Genomic DNA, 20238 nt, shown 5'->3' on the forward strand with positions numbered 1-20238 from the left:
TACCAAGGGGTCTCAGACATCGTGTTAAAAGACCCGGCATGGCATATATATCCACTGGGATCTATGTGTAATTATGTCCAAGTTCAGGATCTAGGGCAAATGCTCTAATTCAGGGCACATTATGGAGAACACTGCTAACACTTGGGACACACTCAAGATACCCAAGGGTATTTGAGAGGTTTTGGCCTTATAGGGGAGCAGCCTGGGGGTGCACGTATGAGTTACAACCCAACCTCTTAGAGGATAAAGAAAGTGAGGCTGAGCCCTGGCTAAGCAGGTCAGTTGGTTGGAGTGTCGTCCCAGTGTGCCAAGGTTGCAGGTTCGATCCCTGGTGAGGGCTCATACGAGAATCAACCAATGAATGCATAAGTGGATCAACAATCAGTGTTTCCATCTCTCTCTCTTTCTCTCTCAAAATCAATAAATAATTTTTTTAAGTGAGGCTGAGCTTAGAAAGAGCAAGGAAGCTAAACATGACAAATGAGTGTCATCTGAGGAGAAAGAAGCAAATGAATAGAACCTGGGCTTCTTCAGAAATGCAAACACTGGTCTACTGGTATTCCTATGCCCTCTGGATGAGTCGGGAGGCTGGGTCTTCCTGTTTTCTCTTTGTTATCCCAGTTCTTTCTACCTTAGAATTCTTAGTCAAAAGTAATCAGTCTTTTTCAGTGGAGAAAAAAGGACCTCATTCTTTCTTCTTTTTTTTATCCTCTCCTGAGGACTTTTTTTTTTCATTCTTTTTAGAGAGGAAAAGAAGGAGGGAAGGAGGCAGGGGTGGAGGGGGGGAGAGAGAGCGAGAGAAACATCGATGTGGCAGAGAAATATTGATCAGTTGCCTTCTCGTACATGCCCCAACTGGGGATTGAACTGGCAACCTAGGCATGTGCTCTGACAAGGAATTGAACCCATGACCTTTAGATTTATAGGAAAAGCTCCAACCGACTGAGCCACACCAGCCAAGGCCTCACTCTTCCTTTTTAAGGAAAAAAAAGTGGCAGAGACATACCAATGAGTCATGCAGCATGTATGAGGAAAAATTAAATTTGGGGAGTCAGGTATCTTGAACAAATGGTTCCCATCAGAAAGGAAGTATTTCTAGAAAATAGACTTAAGTGCAGACTCACCAGTAACTTCAACCATCAGGCCAGAGGACTGGGGTCAGGCTCCACAGCTTACCAGGAAGGACCTACAGCGTACGTGTTAGAACGGCCCCTGAAGGGCACGCAGAGCCCTAGGGAAAGGGCAGACAGGCGCAGCATCTCAGGTCCTCACACTTATGAGACCTCCAGAGTGAGAGCCAAAAACTTTTTACTGCTTATAAAGCAAGTCATTTTCACTTAAAAGCATTTTAATATTTCACTAACAACTCAGGCAATGACTGTCTGATATCAAGAACAATGAGCTAACTTGATGTAGCAGGAAAACAACAACCGTTTATAAAACCTGAATAATACAGACAGACACTTCCACGTTTCAGTGACGGGCTTTTATTAAAATTGTACATAGATCTCATACTTAAAAAAAAAAACAACTTCCTTTTGTCTTAGTATCAAAATAGTTACCTTTTTAAAATACCTTGAAAATCTTTAATACAGTATTTTGTTATATATTAAATAATTTCCTAAAATCTCAGTCATTTCACTCTCCCAGAATCTTGCCTTCCAGCCATTGCCACTTTTATTTATTGGCATCTTTAATGCTTTATCTCAGAGAAACATTAAAAGGAAAAGATTTTCCTGTTGTCAACTATTTAAATTACAAAAAAAAATTTAAAACAGGAGAAGCCAATGCCAATATTTGATTTGATACTGAAGATTCATATCCACTAAGCTTCCCTACGGAGTTACGCTGTGAGGTCTGCCCACATCCAATACGGGTAGGTAGGCCCTGGAATTACTGAAACAAAACCTCAGTTCTTGCCCTGAAACGGTAATCATGGCCCGACGGCGCCCTCTAGTGTTCTGTAAGGATAAAAGCGGCCACCCACACAGGAAGGTATTGGATGTGAGATGTTGGAAATCAAGACACGTAAGACCAAAATTTTTTTTATTTTTCAGGGGTCACAAGACAAGTGGCTCGCAAAAAGCCCACTCTCAGCACAGGCCACCTACAGCTGCTCAGGGCAGAGTTGAGAGAACGCCAGCCTCACACCACACTGGAATACCCCGTCAAAAGCTGGACTCCGGTAACGTTTTCTTTCGATCTAAGGAAAGAGTGTGGTATTTCACCTTTTTCAAGGTGCCCCAAGAAGCGCGCTCGCCAGGAGCGCTCCGCTGAGATGCGCTCAGTACGCTGGCCCTCGGGGGCAGGCCGGCCTTGCGCGGGAGGTGGAGCGAGCTCGGCGCCGACGGGACAGCGCCCCCTGGAGGGCAGGCCAGGCCCTCTGCCGGCCTGGGGCAAGGGGACGAGACGGCAGCCGGCTCCTTCACAGCCCGGCTCAGCCCGCCACTCCCCGGGGAGACTGGGGACCCCCGGAGGGCCACCGCAGCCCTGCCATTCTTCTTGTTCTCCTTCTTCCAAAACACAGACCTCAGAAGGGTGAGGGTCCTCTGTGAGAACCTGTGATTCTCGGGGTCCCTGCCCTCCACCTCAGCCTTGGCCTTGGCTAAGGAATTTTGGCCAGTGTCTGCGCTGTGGCTCGAAGGCGCCTTGGGGGAAGGTGCTCTGCCACTGGGCCCCGTCTGGCCACTTCCCTTCCAGTTCGCAGTCCTCTGGCCCTTCGGCCGAGCCTGTCTCTCATTCTCCGCTGAGGGCATGACTGTGATAGGCAGGTCAAACTGCTTGGGGAGTGTGGCATCCTGTCTAGCGTGTTCCTTGAGTTTCCTTGCCGTGTTTAGACCCTCTGAGGTTCCAGGGACAGCACAGTGGCTAAGGTGGCCTGAGGGGCAGTGCACTCCGGCCAGTACTCCCTCACTGTCTTCACGCATAGCAGAGACAGTGGCAGGTGACCGCAGCACTGCTGACTTCTCGTCCCCACCAGCAGCGCCCGTCAGCAGTGGCACGATGGACTGGCTTGTAGATCGGGGTCTCCGTCTGGACTCCAAGTACTCCACCAACTCGACAGATGCAACGGGTGGCTTCTCTCTGCGCCCAAAAGACCACCGAAGGGGCATGGTCTTGAAGGCCCCCTGCTTGTCCCGGGAAGAAGTGGGCTCCTTCATGCTGATACTTCGGCCTTTGACGCCTCGTACCAAAGGCCTGGACTCCGGGCCTCCTGAAAAGACACCAATAGCATCAGCGCCCATATATCCCTCTGGCTGCAATGAGAGGGGCTGCAATGCCAGCCACCTGACAAGCACTGGCTGGGCCCCCTGGTGTGTCAGGCCCTGTGCTGGGCACTGGGGGCACTACAGTTCCCGTTCTGGGAGCATCATGTCTTCACCCACTATTCCACTAAACCCATTTACATGGCTGAAGCCGCAAGGCAAAGCAGTGCCGAAGGAGGTAGCCAGCTACATGCCTGGGCCATGCAGATGCTTAGTAAGGCCCAGACCCTGAGGCAGCCAGCCCTAAGATTTATCATCATTTTCATTCATCTTTAAATATTTCCATGAAACAGAATGCTCAGCAAAATTTTATTTATTGGACCTGCTTTTCCAGGTCAAATTGGGTGCTTGTACCTCTCAAAGGCAAGGTTCTCAGCCTACCCTCGGCTAAAAAGAACAAAAATGAATTGTGTGCTGCCACATATGCCTCCTTTGGGTGTTTCCAACATCTGTGTACAGCTGGAAAGACATTTTTGATATACAGCGGTACCTCGGTACTCGTCATTAATTCATTCTGGAACTTGTGACGAGTGCCAAAACCGATGAGTAACAAATGATAAAGCTCTCCCTCTTGCAGGGCAGCATTGTGACTCATACAAGTTCTAACAAATGAGACCAGTCCCGAGCAAGTGCTGAGTGCTCCAACACTTTTTTCTTATCTAACAAGGTCTGAAGCTGATGAGTATCAAGGTATGACTGACTGCATACTGTCAAGCAATAAAGAGTCTAGAGAAAAATAGTGTAACCCAACTTGCAAAGATGTGTATTCATATATGTGTGCAGATGTGTATGTACATGTATGGTGCATGCATGTGAAAACATACAAACAAGGATGGAGAAGTAAATACCAAAATGACAGGTGTAGAGAGGGCGATGGGGGTGCTGTCTATGACTGATTTTCCTCTTAATTCTTTTCTATAACTCAACATTTCCGAAGGAAACATATTTTTTTAAAGAAACACCTGTTCAGTTACAAAAACAATTTCATTTACAATAGCATCCAAAATAATAAAATATTTAGGAATTAACTTAGTCCAGGGGGTGAAAGACTTGCACAATAAAAACTACAAAACATTGCTGAAAGATATTAAAGGAGACGTAAATAATGGAAACACATCCCATGTTCATGGATTAGAAGACTTAATATTGTTAAAATGTCAATATGACCCAAAGCAATCTACAGAGTCAATGCAATCCCTATCGAAATCCCAACTAGGTTTTTTGCAGAAATAGAAAAACCCACCCTAAAACTCACATGGAATCTCAAGGGATCCTGAATAGTTAGTCACGAAAAGATAAATGCTGTGTGATTCCACTTTATGAGCTACTTAGAGTGATCAGAGAGACAGAAAGAGTGGAAGGGGATCCCAGAGGCCAGGGGAGGGGAGCCCAGTGAGTCCACGTTGAACAGGCCTCGAGTTTCAGATGAAGAGGGATGGGGACGGCTGGTGGAGATGGCCACACAACATGCGCATGTATTTAATACTAGTGGACTGTACACTTAAAAATGATTAAGATGGTCAACTCTATTTTGTGTGTATTTTAATCCATTAACAACAACAACAAAAAGTCTTCAGTCATCAAGACACCTGCAGTCACTGAGAAAGAAACCTTCCACTAAAACACACAGCCACATGGGGCAAGGACAGTACACGTGTTTAGAGAAAGACCCTTGGGCAACCACGCGAGCCCAACCCCCACAGCTGTCCCCTCATCATGGGAACAACTCCAACACTGAGCAAGAATCACTGTCCCCAGGAGCCCGTAAGCGGTGGCACACCGACTCGGATGCACTATATGGAGAGGGACCAGACCCTCGGGAGCACAGGGAACACTCAGGGAAGTCAGAGGGATGAGGTCCAAGGGTCCGTGTTGTCTGAAGGTGAAGGGCAGCACACCTTGGCCAGGCTTCCCAGGGAGAAATCACCACAAGACAGAGGCCGTGGGGCTCCCATGGACGACGGGATGCTTTCCATGGCATCTCATGGGTTCCTGAGATCTTGACTCTTCAGGTATTTCTCGCGACATTTCTGGTATTGTTTTTACTTTAGAGCATTTCTTTAGAGTATTCAGCAATAGACACAATTGCATCCAAAATACGTTGTAATTTCAGTTTAGATTGACACCCTTGCTCCACCATTAAATTCCTGTAACTCAGAGAAAAAAAATGTCCTGGGGCCTGAGATGTGTGAATTTTTTTCCCTCTTCCATAGCCCTGACAAGGGCAGAAAGAGAAGCTTTGTGTTAAGAGGACAAAGCTGTGACTTTCAGCCTTTCAAAACAAGAAGACGTGGCCCGTGGCCCTGGCAGGTGGAGAGGTGGCTTGGCAGGAGCCCCACAGCGCCGACCTCCCATTCTTCCCGGTGTGAAAGGCCCGATGCCCGGCCCACACCGCCGCCGCCGCTCCATTTCATGGGAGCCACAGCTGCCCAGACTAGTCCTTTCTCAAGCCGGCAGTGGAAAAGCACCTTTGCTCTCTTTATTTCATCCTATTTGCTGGGCTAAAACAGGATCTGAGAGAGAGCCAGAGCTTCAGCTACATGGATAAATAAATGGCAAAAATACAGAGGGAATAGGAAATGTTTACCAAATATCTGTTTACCGTTTACCAAATATCTTGCTTCTGGGGGAGGGGGAGAGGAGGTCCCCTCTGCTCCTCCCCTGGAGATGCTGGGAGCCAGAGGTGGACGTGGCGTTCAGAGACATCTGAGCGCTGGTCTGTGTGTCACCCCACTCCCCACCATGGAATTTGAGACCTTGCTCAGGCCCAGTCTGGCTGGAGAACAAGAAAGCACCTGGAATCTTAAGCTACATTGACAATGAGGACAGTTAAGTTCTTCCTGAAGGTCATATGTGTCCCCAGGACATATACGACAAGCTTCCCAGGCCCATGAAAGGCCTCTTCACACAGATGGAGCCGGTGCAGCTGGTGGATGCGGCCCCCATGCAGCTCCCCCAACACAGTGGCTCAGGGGCCAGCAGAAGCCACCCTGGGAGATGCCACATCTGTTCCTATGTGACTTTTTGAACTCAGGTCCATCTGACCTCGCAGTGTGTGCTGTGAGCAGGGGGTGGGCAGGGACCTCTCCTCGCCATCCGTAGCCCACCTGCAAGAGGACAAGATTTTTCCTAGTCCAGTGCCTTCTGTCTCTCTGTGGGTTTCCACTCACCTATGCGTTCAGTAACTATATAATAAGAGCCTACTGAATGCTAAGGGCAGTTTTCAGCACTGGGGATACAGTTGTTCAAAATATACCAAGTGCTTGTCCCTTATGGGGTTTGACATAAAACAAAAATATATGATCTCATGAGATGTAATGACAAGAGCTATGAGGAAGAGTGAGGGGGGAAGAGACCGAGTGAAGGAAGGGAAGAAGCCACATGGAGATATGGGAAAAACAGGCTCCAGGCAGAGTGAGCAGCAAGTGCAAAGGTCCTGAGGCACAGGTAAGCTTGATGGGTCAGGGAAGCAGGAAAGAGACCACCATGGTTGTAATCAAGGGTGAGAAGGGTCCCCACTAAGGGTCCATCTTCTGAGCCCCAGTCTCATCGAGAGACAACATCTCTGTCTCTAGCTCCTGAGTGCAACTTGGGGTAAGCTTGGCCCTCAAACATTTAGAAAACAAAGAGGAGCTACAGAGATGAGCTGAGCCGTCTTCCCCTCTGAGACTCAGCCCCGAGGACAAGGCTGGCGAGGAGAAAAGCTAACTAAGGAGCTGAGGCCACTTCTCCTTCCTCCCCTCCAATAATCACTGCTCAAGGGAGGGTGGAGGGGAACCCCGCTGGGAGAAGCAGGAAAATAACTCACATAAGGGGGTGGAGCAATCAGAGGATAAGAACATGCAACCATCAGAACATCTCCTTAATGAAACAGAGCCACCGGAGGAAACAGAAAACTTAAAATTAAAGTTCTCAAGGAGATTCAAGTGTAAAACAACAGGAGACTAAAAATACAGTCTTCAGGTTTTTAAATTCAGTGAGTGAAGACATCCACGGTCACTGTTGCAATTCAAATTAGTGGCCTGAAATTATCTTGAAATGTATGAAATTTGTGAAAATTCCGTAATTGTAAAAGCAACGTCTCACACCATACAGCAAAATGACAGAGAGAAATCATATGGAAAAAGTAGGAGACTTAGAGGACAGATCTAGGAGACTCAATGGGAAAATAATAGGAATTTGATAAGTAAGTGAGACAATAATTAAACCAACAGAAAAGAACATATCTCTAATGAAAAACCTGCATCTGTAGAAGCAGAGGCCTCCCCGAATTCTAAGTAGGGTCGATGAACAAAAACACACACTTAAGCATATTCTGGTAGAATTTCTAAACTCCAAGGGCAAAGACAGAATCTGAAAGGCTCCCAGCCAGAAAGAACAAGTGACTCTCCTGTGAAAAAGAATGGGTTCTTCACCTGCACCCCGAGGCCTGGCGGACCGTGGGAAAACATCTACAGACGCCTGAGAGAAAAGGATTGCAACCCAAGAGTCCTCCAACCAGCCAAGCTGCCATTCATTCCCAAATGAAAGAAAATACTTGTGGCTACGCAAAGGGTTGGAGAACATCTCATGCAGGCCCGAAGAACTCTGACTGACACTAACCAATGAGAACTGAGACCTCATGGACGTGGACAACAGGGTGGGGACTGACTGGGAGCAGAGGGTGGGCTGGGTGGGAGAAGGCAAAGGAGGAAAAATTGGGACAACTTAATAGAATAACAATAACAAATTTAAAAAATAAAATAAAATATAAAAGAAAAGAACGAAGGAGAGAAGTCAGTGGCATCCAGAACCTGCAATCCGTGTACTCCCCACCCACGTGTGGGCCAGCTGGCCTTAGGATGTGTAATGCAGTGTTAAGTGAGTGTGCTTGGGAGGGGAAAGGATAGGTAAGGGGGATTCTAATTGCAGTCTGGAAGAGTGCTAAACCATCTCAGCAAAATCTAAGTGCCGGGGATTGAGGGGGTAATTCCTAAAAGATCAGAGGGAACACGTGAAAAAAGCCTTTCAACACTCTCGTGTGGAGGGGGAACACAGACCATGACATAGGCCTCCTGTCATTGGGGGCGGAGAGAACGCAGTCAGGGAACAGAAGGACTCGCAGGAGATTGTCGGCTTCTCATATCCACACATTTGATTATAAATATTGGGAAATAAAAGGCAACAATTAGTAAGGTGGGAAAGAATGGAACTCCCAAACGCACATGGGGAAAACAGGGAACGGATAACAACACCGTCAAGTCAGTAAAGAATAAGAAAGAAGAAACAAGTGATAGAAAAGTTTTAAATGAGACGAAATCAAGCTTTGTGTTTGTTATATTAAATAGAAATAGACAGAATTCTCCCCATTATAAGAAAGGCTCTGAATTTTTAACTCTGAAAAAAAGCAACATACTGTTTATCAGCCTACTTAAAACTAGCTCTAAAATAAATATTCATAAAGCAAAAGAGGGAGGTAAACTGACACCAGGAAAATGGAAACAAAAAGAGAGGGAGACGGGGTGTAATTATTAATCTTGAGCAAGGTAGAATTCAAGATTAAAAGCATTAAACAGGATAAAGAGCAACATTATAATGAGAAAACACATAATTTATAAAGAGGATCTAACAGCCATAAGCTTAGAGACACCTATTAACAAAGCAGCTAAAGATAAGTTTATATTTAAAACAAAAAGTATTAAAGTTCTTGGAGTACTTGATTAAAAACACAGCTATTCAGGAAGGTGTGAACACCCCTCCTTTCGAGCCAGGAGGGCCCATGTAAGGTCAAAGCAAAGACTTAGGTGAATTAAATACAACCATCGAGTCACCTAATTCAGTAGTAATGGCATAAAGCCCACACCTCTCAAACAGATGATCTGTATTATTTTACATGGACACAGAACAGTTACAAAATAATGCTCATGCACTTACTTGATCACAAAAAGGGAATGTTTGAGAACCACATTCTTGGATCACAATCCACGAAATTAGAAATAAAGGCTAAAAAGGTGACAAATCTTAACGACTTGAAACATCCAGATAACCTTTAGATCAAAGAGGAAATCAGAAGTGAAATAACATACTATCTGGAAATCACTGAAAGTGAGAGAAACAGACTTGTGAGGCCCAATCAGCACCAGAACAGAAATTCATCACTGGAGCGCTGCACCACTGGAAGCCCGAGGAAGCTGTCTAAACTTGCAAAAGTAACCTGTTTGTACGTCCTTTTCTTGTACAGCCTCTCTGACACCTGTCCCCAGTTATATAAGATGCAGCACCTCAAAACTGCAATCTATTCATTTTAGTTTAAAATGCCTTCATTATTACAATGTCCCATAACCAGAGCTCCTGGAAGGATGGAGTTCCCAGGCTATCAGTGTCTCTCTACAGAGGACTGCTGGCATTTGGGAGGGACAATTCTGTGCTGAATGGCACTGTTCCTGGCCATGGCAGGACATTCGGCATCCCTGCCTTTCACAGTAAGAAGCTTCTCTCACGCAGCCATGGGGAGAGGAGGTGGGACCAATCACTGCTGAACAGGTAGAGCCTCGATTTTGCTCTTGCCCAGATTCAGTCCTAACAAGACTAAACAAGGCTATATTTTCAACCACCTCAGAGTTTCTCAAACAGGTTCCAAAGTCTATCATTATTTTATTCTACCCCAAGAGGGAAAGCTCCCTTTGGAAGCAGTGTCTGAATGGAATAAACTCAAACTTGGAATTTAAGTACACAGAGCCAGCCTCCGGCAGCCGGAGGGAGTGGCACCCTATTTGCAGCCCGCCACTTTCTGGGGCAAGCTTGTGACTGGGTACTTCTAAGACTCAGCTTTCTCCTTTGTAAAGGGCTGTTAATTTCACCTCCCCTAGAGGGTTTGATGGCTAGTTGAGATCAATAAATTGACTGCAAAGGTCTGGAGCACAGTATTCTTCAACATCACTTCTCCCACCATAGCCCTCTTTCTCTGAGGAGTCTTCTGGAGTTGTGCCCCACCCTGCTCTGAGAACCAGGTTGAAGAGTTGGGCCACCTTTTGAAGTTGCCTCGTTGTGGGGGTGTCAAATGTATTCTCCCTTGGGAGAACTGAGAAGCAGCCTGAGGTCGGATGCCACTGGACAGAACGGGGATGAACTGATGAGCTTGGCAGAGGCTCACGCTGATGGGGACGGAGAACCCGGGGGAAGAATGCCTTTTCTGTCTCGAGACACTATTCTGTATGTGCAGTCAGGGAAATGTGAGGAGAAAAGAAACAGCCAGCAGGGTGCGCCAGAGCACACGCATGCAACGGTGTGGGCACACAGGTGTTCTACGGAAGCCAGACCAGGGCGATGCACACGTACAGGAACTCTGATCGGCACCTAAGAGTGAAACACTGGAGCCAAAATGCCAGACAATCAGGAATTACTAACCACGCATGACACATAAACTGTTATAAACCAGTGGGTCAGGTTCAGAGATAACCTCAAAACCATGTGCAGCTTAAAGATTCTATCACCCTATTTATTCACTCACAAATATGGAACAGGACTGTCTTGGCTACTTCGATGAAATGGCAACATAAAGCATAAAGAAATAAGCAGCTGATGAAAAAAAACACACCCACTGGGTCCTAGCAACTCGACTCCTAGGTGTATATACTCAACGGAAACAGGGACATGCATATAAAAAAGACACAAACAAAAATGTTCACAGTTTGTACTATCAGTAACAGCACAAACCGGAAACAACCCCAACATCTAACCACAATAGAATAAACAAACAAAATGTTCTCCAGCCTGACAATGTGGGAGATTTTGGTGAGGGGAGTGGCAGCCACCCCCGGGGGGACACCAGCAGATGTTTTGTTGGAGGCAACCTACCATGTATGCTCCACAGCAAAACTTGCATGGATTTTGGGAGAATCCACAAATAACTCAAAAATCCATAAATCTACAATGAGTCAAGGTGCTGCTCCTGATGCTCAAGCTTTTGAACTTGTGCAGGTGAGACCAGGCAAGCCAGCAATCAAGGCCGGCCAGCCCACGAACCCTCAGAGAGAAGGAGGTGGTTCTCCTCACTCCACATACCAGGCCTTCCTTTCAAAACTCCTGCGTTTGCTTTTATTTTTAAAATGACAATAGTCAGCAGTCGACAACAAACTCTCTCTCTCTCTCTCTCTCAGACACACACACAATCAAACTTCTGTGCAGGAAACTGTACACCTCTGAGGGGTCTTTTTGGAAAATGGAATAAAATGAAAGAAGCATTGCTATACACAACATATATAAATCTCACTAATATTAATGTGGAGCAAAAGAAGTCAAATTAAAAAGAATGCGTCCTGTGTGACTCCATGTATACAAAGTTCCCAAACAGGTGTTAGAAGTGAGAATAAGACTTCCTTCTGGAAAGAAATAAAATGGTAATGATTTTGAGAAATATAACGGGGGTAGGGAGGACCTGGAACTTTCTATTTCTTAATCTGGGTGATAGTTACATGGGTATGATTGTTTCATGATAATTAATCAGATATGCAAGGTCTATCTGGAAAAAGTCCAGCCACTGTTAATATAACAAGAACGGTTTGCACAACATTGATGTAACCGGGCAGCCAAGGAGAGGACTGGAATGTGCGTGTGTGAACAAGTAATGACTTCACGGTGGGGGGCGCTAGATGCCATAGAGTGAGCATGGGTACTGTGTGGTTGTCGCATTCAAAATGACTGAGTGAGCGAAGCAATGAATCTGTATCAGATTCTGCGTTAAGCTTGAACACTCCTCCGCAGAAGCTACTCAGATGACTCAGAAGGCTTTCGGGGACGATGCAGTGAGTGCAGTACAAATAAACATGTGGCACAAACACTCCAAAGACGGTCAAGAACCTGTTGAATGTGATCTACATTCTGGAAGGTCTGCAACAAGCAGAACACCTGAGAATATTGAAAGTGTATGAGCTGCAATCCACAAAGATCAGCGACTGACAGTGGGAGAACTAGAAGCTGGTCTGGGGATTCCAAGCTACTGTGTCTGAGATTCTGGCACAGGATCTTGGCATGAAACGTATTGTGGCAAAATTTGTTTTGCGGCTTCTGCTACCAGAGCAGATGGAACATTGTGCTGCAGCTGCTAATGACTTGAATCAAACCACTGCTAATGAGCCAGATTTCCTCAAGAAGGTCATAACCAGAGATGAATTGTGGGTCGACAGCTGTGATCGAGAAATGAAGGCCCAGTAGCCCCAGTGGAAGCTGCCCAGTTCTCCACACCCAAGAAGGCACGGCAAAGTTGCAGCAAGATCAAGACTGTGTTAACTGTGTTTTTTTGATTGGGAAGATGTTGTCCATCACAAGTATGCCCCTCCAGGCCAGACAATTAGTAAGGAGTGCCACCTCAGTGTTCTTCATTAGCTGAGAGATGAAATACAATGAAAATGGCCACAGCTATGGGTAACTGGTGATTGGCGGCTTCATCACGACAATGCACCCGCTCGTGCATCACGTCTTGTGCAGTTTTTGATGAAACATCAAATCACCCAGGTGACTCAGTCCTCCTACAGCCCATATTTGGTGGCCTGTGACTTCTGGCTTTTCCAAAAACTTAAATCACCTTTGAAAGGGAAGAGATTTCAGACTGTCGATGAGATTCAGGAAAATAGGACAGGGCAGCTGATGGTGACTGGGAGAACTGTGTGAGGTCCCAAGGTGCCTACGTTGAAGGGGACTGAGGTGTCACTGTCCTGTGTGCAATGTTTCTTGTATCTTGTATCTTCTCAATAAGTGGCTCTATTTTTGGTAGTACGTGGCTAGATACTTACTGGACAGGCCTTGTAGTATACTTTACTCTGTGTGTACGTTTATAATACTGCAATTAAAATTTTTTACTTAAAAAACTAACTCAGGTACTAAAGGGAAACATGGAAACTAAAAGTAAATTACCATGTGTTGCCGCTTTCTGATGGCAGCAGCACGGAGGCTAACGACAGACAGACACACACGCGCGCGCGCATCATTCCGACCCAAGGCCTTTGTCTCTAGTTGTCGCTTTGCGCTCCTGCACTGTCATCCCTTCCTCTCTCTAGACGGGATCATCTGAATGTTCAAATGATCTGTCATTTCTCATTTGGCAGAAAAACAAAAACGGCCGTAAGCCCACATTCCCCTTATTCACAGTCCTTGGCGGAGTGTGTACCCACCGTCACTTCTTCAGCCCAGTGTCTTCTCCGCCCACTAAAGCTGCTCTGTGCTCTTCCACCCATGGCAGACCCCCCTGGCAAGTCACTGGTGACCCTCCAGCCCTCATCTTAGCTTCTCAGCAGTACGTGACACGGTTGGCCACTTCCTTCTTGAAAGATTTTTCTCTGCTGCATCTGTGACTCTTTCACCCAGGTTTCTTCCTATCACACTGGCTGCTCCTTCTATGTCTTTGCTGATCTCTCTGCCTCTGCCCAGCCTCTAGATGTTGGAGAGCTCCAGGGTTTGTCCAAGGTCATTGCTCATTTCTATCTTGACAGTTTCCCCGGGGGAGCTCAGCCAGCCCCGTGGCTTGAAAGTCCAGTTAGGTGCTGATGACTCAGGTATTTATCTCCAATCCTTAGTAATTGTCTGGATTTGGATGTCCGCAGGAATCTCAAAATTATTTTTTTAAATGGTTTTGTTCATGGTTAAAGCTTACTTTCTTTTTTTTAATCCTCACCCAGTGATATGCCTTTTTTATTGATTTGAGAGAGAGAGAAATGGAGAGAGAGAAATGGAGAGAGAGACCGAGAAACAGAGAGAAATATCAACGTGCAAGAAACATTGATCATCTGCCTCCTGCACATGCCCCAACCGGGGACCAAACGTGCGACCTTGGCATGTGGGATGATGCTCTAACCAACTGAGTTATTCAGTTGGGACACAAATTTCTTGATTTCTCTCTAAAATTGACCATATCCTACCCAACTCTTTCCCATCTCATAAACTGCACTACTAACCCAACCATTTGGATGCTAACTAAGCAGAGTCCTGCTTGATAACTCACTCTCTGTCACATCAGCAAATTCTGTTAGCTCTGTCATCAGGTATATCCAGAATCTCTCTCTTACCTAACAGGCTAGTCCAAGCCACTACTCTCTCTCACCTGGACAGTCACACAAGCCTCCCAACCGGCTTTCTGTCTTCCACTCTTGGGCCTCTGTGATATATTCTCCACATGGCAGGCACAATAGACATTTTAAAAATATAAAAATATAAATCAGCCCTGACTAGTGAGTTGGGCATCATTCCACAAACCAAAAGGTCCCCAGTTCAATTCCCGGTCAGGAGGGCACATGCCTGGGTTGCAGGCCAGGTCCCCAGTTGGGGGTGTGCAAGAGGCAAACAATCAATGTTTCTCTCACACATCAATGTTCCTCTTCTTCTTTTTCTTCACCCCCTTCCCTTCTCTCTAAAAATAAATAAATAAAATCTTTTAAAAGTGTATATAAATCAGATCAATTACTTCCTCACTCAAAATTCCCCAAAAGCTACTCACTGTACTTGGGATAAAATGCAGACTTAGTTCATAGGCCAGAGGCACCTCATGACCCGGCCCCTGGTTGCCTCTATCACCCTCCTCAGTCACTGGGCCACAACTCCGGTGACTTCCGCTCCTGGCACACACCCCACACTGACTCCAAGAATTCTCCGAGACTCTCTCACTCTGCTCCAAAGCCACCTCCTTCCTGGAAGGTCTTCCCCATGCGCCCTCTGCACCCTGCCTCCCTCATCCCTGCCTCAGTGGTTTCTTCTATGATGATTTACCGCTTCACCCTTGTCCCCACATGACACCGTGTCAACATATTTGTTCACTAGTTTCTGTGTGGTCTTCCCCATCAGACATCAGCTCCAGGGAGCAGCAGAAATGCCTCTGCCACCGGAGGGAACAGGGCAGAAGATGTAGGTGAGGGCTGGGTCGTGGAAGACCCCATTTGAAAGATGAATCAACCTCTTGTAATGATGGACACAGAGTATTCAAGGCTGTGAGATGCCTGAACTTTCATCAAGACGAGGAGTAATGGTTGTTAAAGAAAATCAAAATAAAATCAGAGAATTTAACCAACATGACAAAACCTACCTTTTCCCAGACTGGAGAAGCTGTTTGTGAAAATGGGAAGGTCGGGTATCTCGGGCCGGGTGGGGCTGGGGGCGGAGCTCCAGGACAAGGGGCTGCCCCTCAGGCTGCCATTACAGCTCCCCAGCCTCATGAGCCAGTGGTCAGATAAGGAGGAGCTGGTGGAACCTGCGGAGGAAGCACAGAGAGTGCAGGCTGGGCCCACTCCATCCTTCCGGGGTCCCCAGAGGGGCTGCCCGCAGTCAGATTCCCAGCCCCGAGCGCTGGAATTACAGAACCCACATACACAGAAGGTTAGGGCGAGAGGAGAAGCCTGCAGCTGACAAAGTGCGTGACCGTGCTGAAGGCTGGGGGGCAGGCGTCGGGCACGGAGGCGCGCTGATGAGCACTGACATGCTTTCCACGAAAGTACTCGTCCCTGACTCTAGTTTTCTAAATGTGGCATGTTTTTCATTCTTTCTGCATCTATCTTCTGGAAAAGGAAGGCGGGCTTTGCGCTAGGGGTGATTTAGACCATGTAGGGTGCATCTTCGCTTCATTCGGCCATTTCCCAACAACCGCTGGAGAGAAGATCTGAGGACTTTTCAAAAAGTGCTCTTTCATCCCAAAGGTAAGGATGGCTCGTTTACGGAGTGAAACAAGTCCCATAAAAAGCGCAACTTGGACCCTTTCTCCTCCAGACTTCCAAGCCAGTTTGAGGTCAGTGTTACTTAGCCAATAAACATATTGCTGGGCAAGGACTATAGTTAAGCAGCTGCGTGTCCTCTGAAGACCCTGCAGCAGCCTCTGTAAATTCCCCTCCCTTTCTCACAGGACCAATGCAGGTTGATAATGCACAAGCTTAATGAAAACCTGGCTTGCCACGAGTGAGATGGGGAACAAGAAATCCCACACCACCAAGAGTCGCCTGCCATGAGCACCAAACGTTCTCCCACTCCCCTTCCTTAGATTTCAGTGTGACTCTTCCACATCCTTACAAATGGGGTTCTAGCCTGTGTGTTCACACCTCGTTAGCAGCAGCCACAGCTTCCTCTTTCAGATCCTTGCCTACCCCTTCTGGTCCTTGGGGTTCAACTAAGCGTCTTCCCAGTTCTTAAAGTGACTTCCCAAGTCTCCCTTGTTCCCATCACGAGCAGCAGCACCTACCCCTCATGGAGCTGCTGGCCGACCAGGAAGGGATGCTGTTCCGTTTCTGATAGAACAGGATGTAAGCCCCGTGGGTAATGACCTCGTCTTCCAGAAGCGCGTCCACCGTGCTGTCGTCGTAACCATACCACTGGCCGTCCAGAGAGTTGCGGCAGTAGGCTGCAGAGGTGCAACCCCCAGACCCCGTTACTGCAGCTCCCAGAAGCAGGAAGTCACACCCCACGGCCCTAGCTCAGAAGTGGGCATGTTGGGAACAGAATGAGAAATATTGGTCCATTTTTTGGCCACAAATGAATTTTGTGGAATCAAAAGGAATCAATCAGTTATACTCGCAGATCCCAGAGGCTTTACTGGTAAAGTGTGCTGCTACTTTAAACGAAATCCTCATGGGGTAACCCTTGCTCAGGCAAAATCTCCAGTAAAAGAGATTCCTTAGTTAGACAATGATGTCCACATTCACCCCATTTTCTTCTGAAAAGCTTCACAATGCACATCTAATTCAGTATGCAATGAAAATATGCCATGGAATTATGGAATACTTCTTTCCTACCGAAGAATTTAAGCCACACATTTGTTAAAATGCTCATAAATACGATTCTTACCACCTTCCAAACAATTAAAACAAAACATCGTTCTCCTTCCCGCCACATCTCAGCGAATGTACCATGACCCACTGAGCTGGAGTCAGCCAGCCTGTTCTGTAATGGACAGAGAGAAACTATATGGGGCTTTGCAGCTCACGTATGGCACATGTGGTCTCTGCCATACATTCTTGTTCTTCTTTTTCACCACTTTAAAAATGCAAAAACTACTTTTAACGCATGAGCCATACAAAAATGGGTGCTGGACTGAGTTTGGCCCACAGGCCACAGTTTGCTGACCCCTGCACTCACGCAAGCCAGGTGCCTAGCAATTCACCTTTGCTCCCCTCTTTCCCTTCTACCCAACACCCAGTGCCAAAGCCAGTTTTATGGTTTCCACTTCCAAAATGTGTCTTGAATGCCCTGATTGTCATCACCCAAACCCCACTTGAGCCCCAGAAACATCCTCCTAAGTGGAATCACAACTTCCACTCTTGCTTCCTCCTACCCATTCTCTATAGAGCAGAGCTACTACCTCAGTTCGTAATCAAAATTACACCTTTACTCCTCTGCCTGAAACCTTTTAATGGCTTCCCATCACTTTTTAGAGAACACACAAACTCTTATCCACGTCTTACAATGCCTTCTGATCCAGCTCCATCTTGTTTTACTTATCCCTGAATCACTGCACTTCAGCCACAACAGGCTTTCGTCAGTTCTCAAACACACCAAAACTCTGCCTCAGGGCCTTTGCACATGCTGGTAACTCTGTCCATAACAGTCTTCCTCCCATTATTCACATAGCTAGTTCCACCTCATCCTTCCACTCTTGACCTAAGGGTGACATCCTCAGAAAGGCCTTTTCACTATCACCGACACAATCAGTCCATCACTTTTTCATAATGCCAGGTAGTGAAAGTGCTACGGTGGCTAGCCCCCTTTTACTCTCTGTGTCTGAAATTAGATCGAAGTCCCAGGAAGACAGCATTCGTATCTGTCTTGTTCAGATATATGCGGAAGCTCCAGCACAGGGTCTGGCATAGAATGAGCACTTAATAAATATTTGCCCAAAGAATAAACGAGTGCTGATCATGGCTTTCTATACAGTCCAGTGTTTTCCATTAGTACACTACAACAGTGCACTTTTGAAAAATTAGTACTTTAAAGCATTTTTTAAAAAGTGAAATAATTTGTTATTCTAGAACAGACTATGGTATGCGATGAAGAACAATTGAACAAGTCACCCAGATAGTCGTTTCTGTCCTTCCGTATGTCTACTTCTCCCAAGTTCCTCTGAAGGGTAACAATTAACTGTACCCCACAGAAATAAAAAATCTGACAAGTAAGAAAGAGTCCTTGGATTGACTCACAGATGAGGATAAACATCACTCTCTTGGTTCTAACAGTTATCCTCCTATACTTGATATGGTTGAAAATCCGTGCCATCACTAACTGTATACTCCAACCTTCAGCCTAACTGAACTCTGGGGCTTGGCCCAGGGCCTGCGCCCTGTGGCAGATGCCTGGTACGCAGCGGTGAGGACTCAGCTCACACCGGTGCCCGAGTGAGCCGCACATCCCACAATGCCCCTTCTTAGGGCATCCTGAGACCCAGGCCACAGCCACGACACGTGGCCATGGCAGCCACAGGCCAGGAGGCAAAGCTCACCTGTATAATGCCCACCTTGCAGACTGCCGTGGTGGTTGCAGACGGCATACAAGTCATACAGGAAGTCCAGCGGGTAGCTGGTGGGCAGGCAGGCTGGCTGCTTCCAGGACGGCCAGGGGCCGGGCGCGGGCTTGGCACCAGCACTTCTCTGGGCCATGTGAGGAGCCATGTTGAGGCCGCAGAGTGGAAACTTCACCAATGTGGAGAGCTTGTTTCTTCTCTCACCCACCTGACAGAACCTTTTGAGGTGGATGATGAGGATGTCAGGCAGGGTCCACAGACTCAGCTTCACCATGCCCTGCTGGAGGGCTTTGCAGTGGGGGCACTTCCACGCATCGTCCTGGGCCAGCTGCAAGGGAAGCCACCGGGACTGTGAGGCCCCCGCGGCCCCGGGCCAACCCACCGGAAGGCAATGGGCCCCGCTCCCGGCCGGGGAGCAGACCCCAGGGCAGGACCTGCTCCTCCTTAGTGTAGAACTGAAAACATTCGTCCAGGGTACAGCTGTGCTGCTGGTGCGCCTGCTGCTGCTGCCACACACTGTCGGCATCCTGGACCCGCTCCTCCTGGAGACTCCCGAACAGGCTGCGGAGGGCAAACCGGTGGTGTTCAGGCTTCTCACTTCCAAGGGGAGGGAGGTCCTCTCCTAAGTCTCTGGTCCAGGCCAACAGGGTGGAAGACACCCACCAGGGGAGGCGAGGTGCCCCGCTGGGACCTCATGCATATTCTGACTCAGCACTCACTCTCCTTGACTGGAATTCTCTGTCTGCCCCACCAGCTCCATAAGGGCCCAAGTCCTTGGCTTATTTGTCTGTTTCCTCATCCTAGCACAGGCCCTACCACCTAGGAGGAGATTGATACATACCTGCTGGACCCTGGCCAGGTGGCTCAGTTGGTTGGAGCATTGTCCCATACACCCAAATGTTGTGAGTTCGATTCTCAGGTCTGGGTGTGTATGGAAGGAAACCAATTGATGTTTCTCTCTCACATTGCTATCTCTCTCTCTCTCTCTCAAATCAATAAAAACATATCCTCAGATGAGGATTAAAAAACATACTTGCTGAACTGAACACTGTCCTTTCTCAAAGTAGGGCCGATGCACTTGGTGTTATAGAAGCAGCCAAGTTTAGAGATTAAGAGCGTGACCTAGAGCAGGAGGACATGAGTTCAAATCCCAGCTGTGCCATGCATGAGCTGTGTGACACTGAATGCCTGTTTAACCTCTCCATGCCTCAATTTCCACACTTGAAAAGGAAGGAAATAAAGATGAAATAAGTTGCAAATGCATGAAGTGCTCAGTGCGACACCTAGCACGGGGTGAGTAAGCATCACACACCAGCTTGCCACGGCTACTGTTACCACTGCTCATGCCACCCACCACTATCATTATTAGCTGTTACAGGCATATCTTGTTTTATTGCACTTCACAGATGTGGTTTTTTTTACAAACTGAAGGCAAGACCCTCCACCAGCAAAAAGATTACAGCTCACTTGCTTTATTGTGGTCATCTGGGACTGAACCCACAACTTTGA

At 47.1% G+C, this 20238-nt stretch overlaps 1 protein-coding gene across 2 annotated transcripts in view; it reads right to left on the reverse strand.

Annotated features, from left to right (window-relative positions):
• Positions 1 to 1880: 1880 nt before the first annotated feature.
• Positions 1881 to 20238, reverse strand: part of USP43 (ubiquitin specific peptidase 43) — a 61850-nt gene continuing 43492 nt past the window's right edge. Inside the window, exons 11-15 of one of the 2 annotated variants that reach the window (XM_090290525.1) lie at positions 19164 to 19290; positions 18724 to 19057; positions 16459 to 16617; positions 15316 to 15480; positions 1881 to 3214 (exon numbers count right to left, since the gene is read on the reverse strand). In XM_090290525.1, the coding sequence (XP_090146651.1) occupies positions 2169 to 3214; positions 15316 to 15480; positions 16459 to 16617; positions 18724 to 19057; positions 19164 to 19290 (1831 nt within the window). In that variant the 3' untranslated portion in view covers positions 1881 to 2168. Of the gene's footprint in view, positions 3215 to 15315; positions 15481 to 16458; positions 16618 to 18708; positions 19058 to 19163; positions 19291 to 20238 lie in introns of both variants that reach the window. The other variant, XM_090290524.1, reaches the window with a different exon arrangement.

The sequence above is a fragment of the Furipterus horrens genome, unplaced genomic scaffold, assembly GCF_987537825.1.
Source record: "Furipterus horrens unplaced genomic scaffold, mFurHor1.1.pri manual_scaffold_11, whole genome shotgun sequence".
Lineage (NCBI taxonomy): Eukaryota > Metazoa > Chordata > Mammalia > Chiroptera > Furipteridae > Furipterus > Furipterus horrens.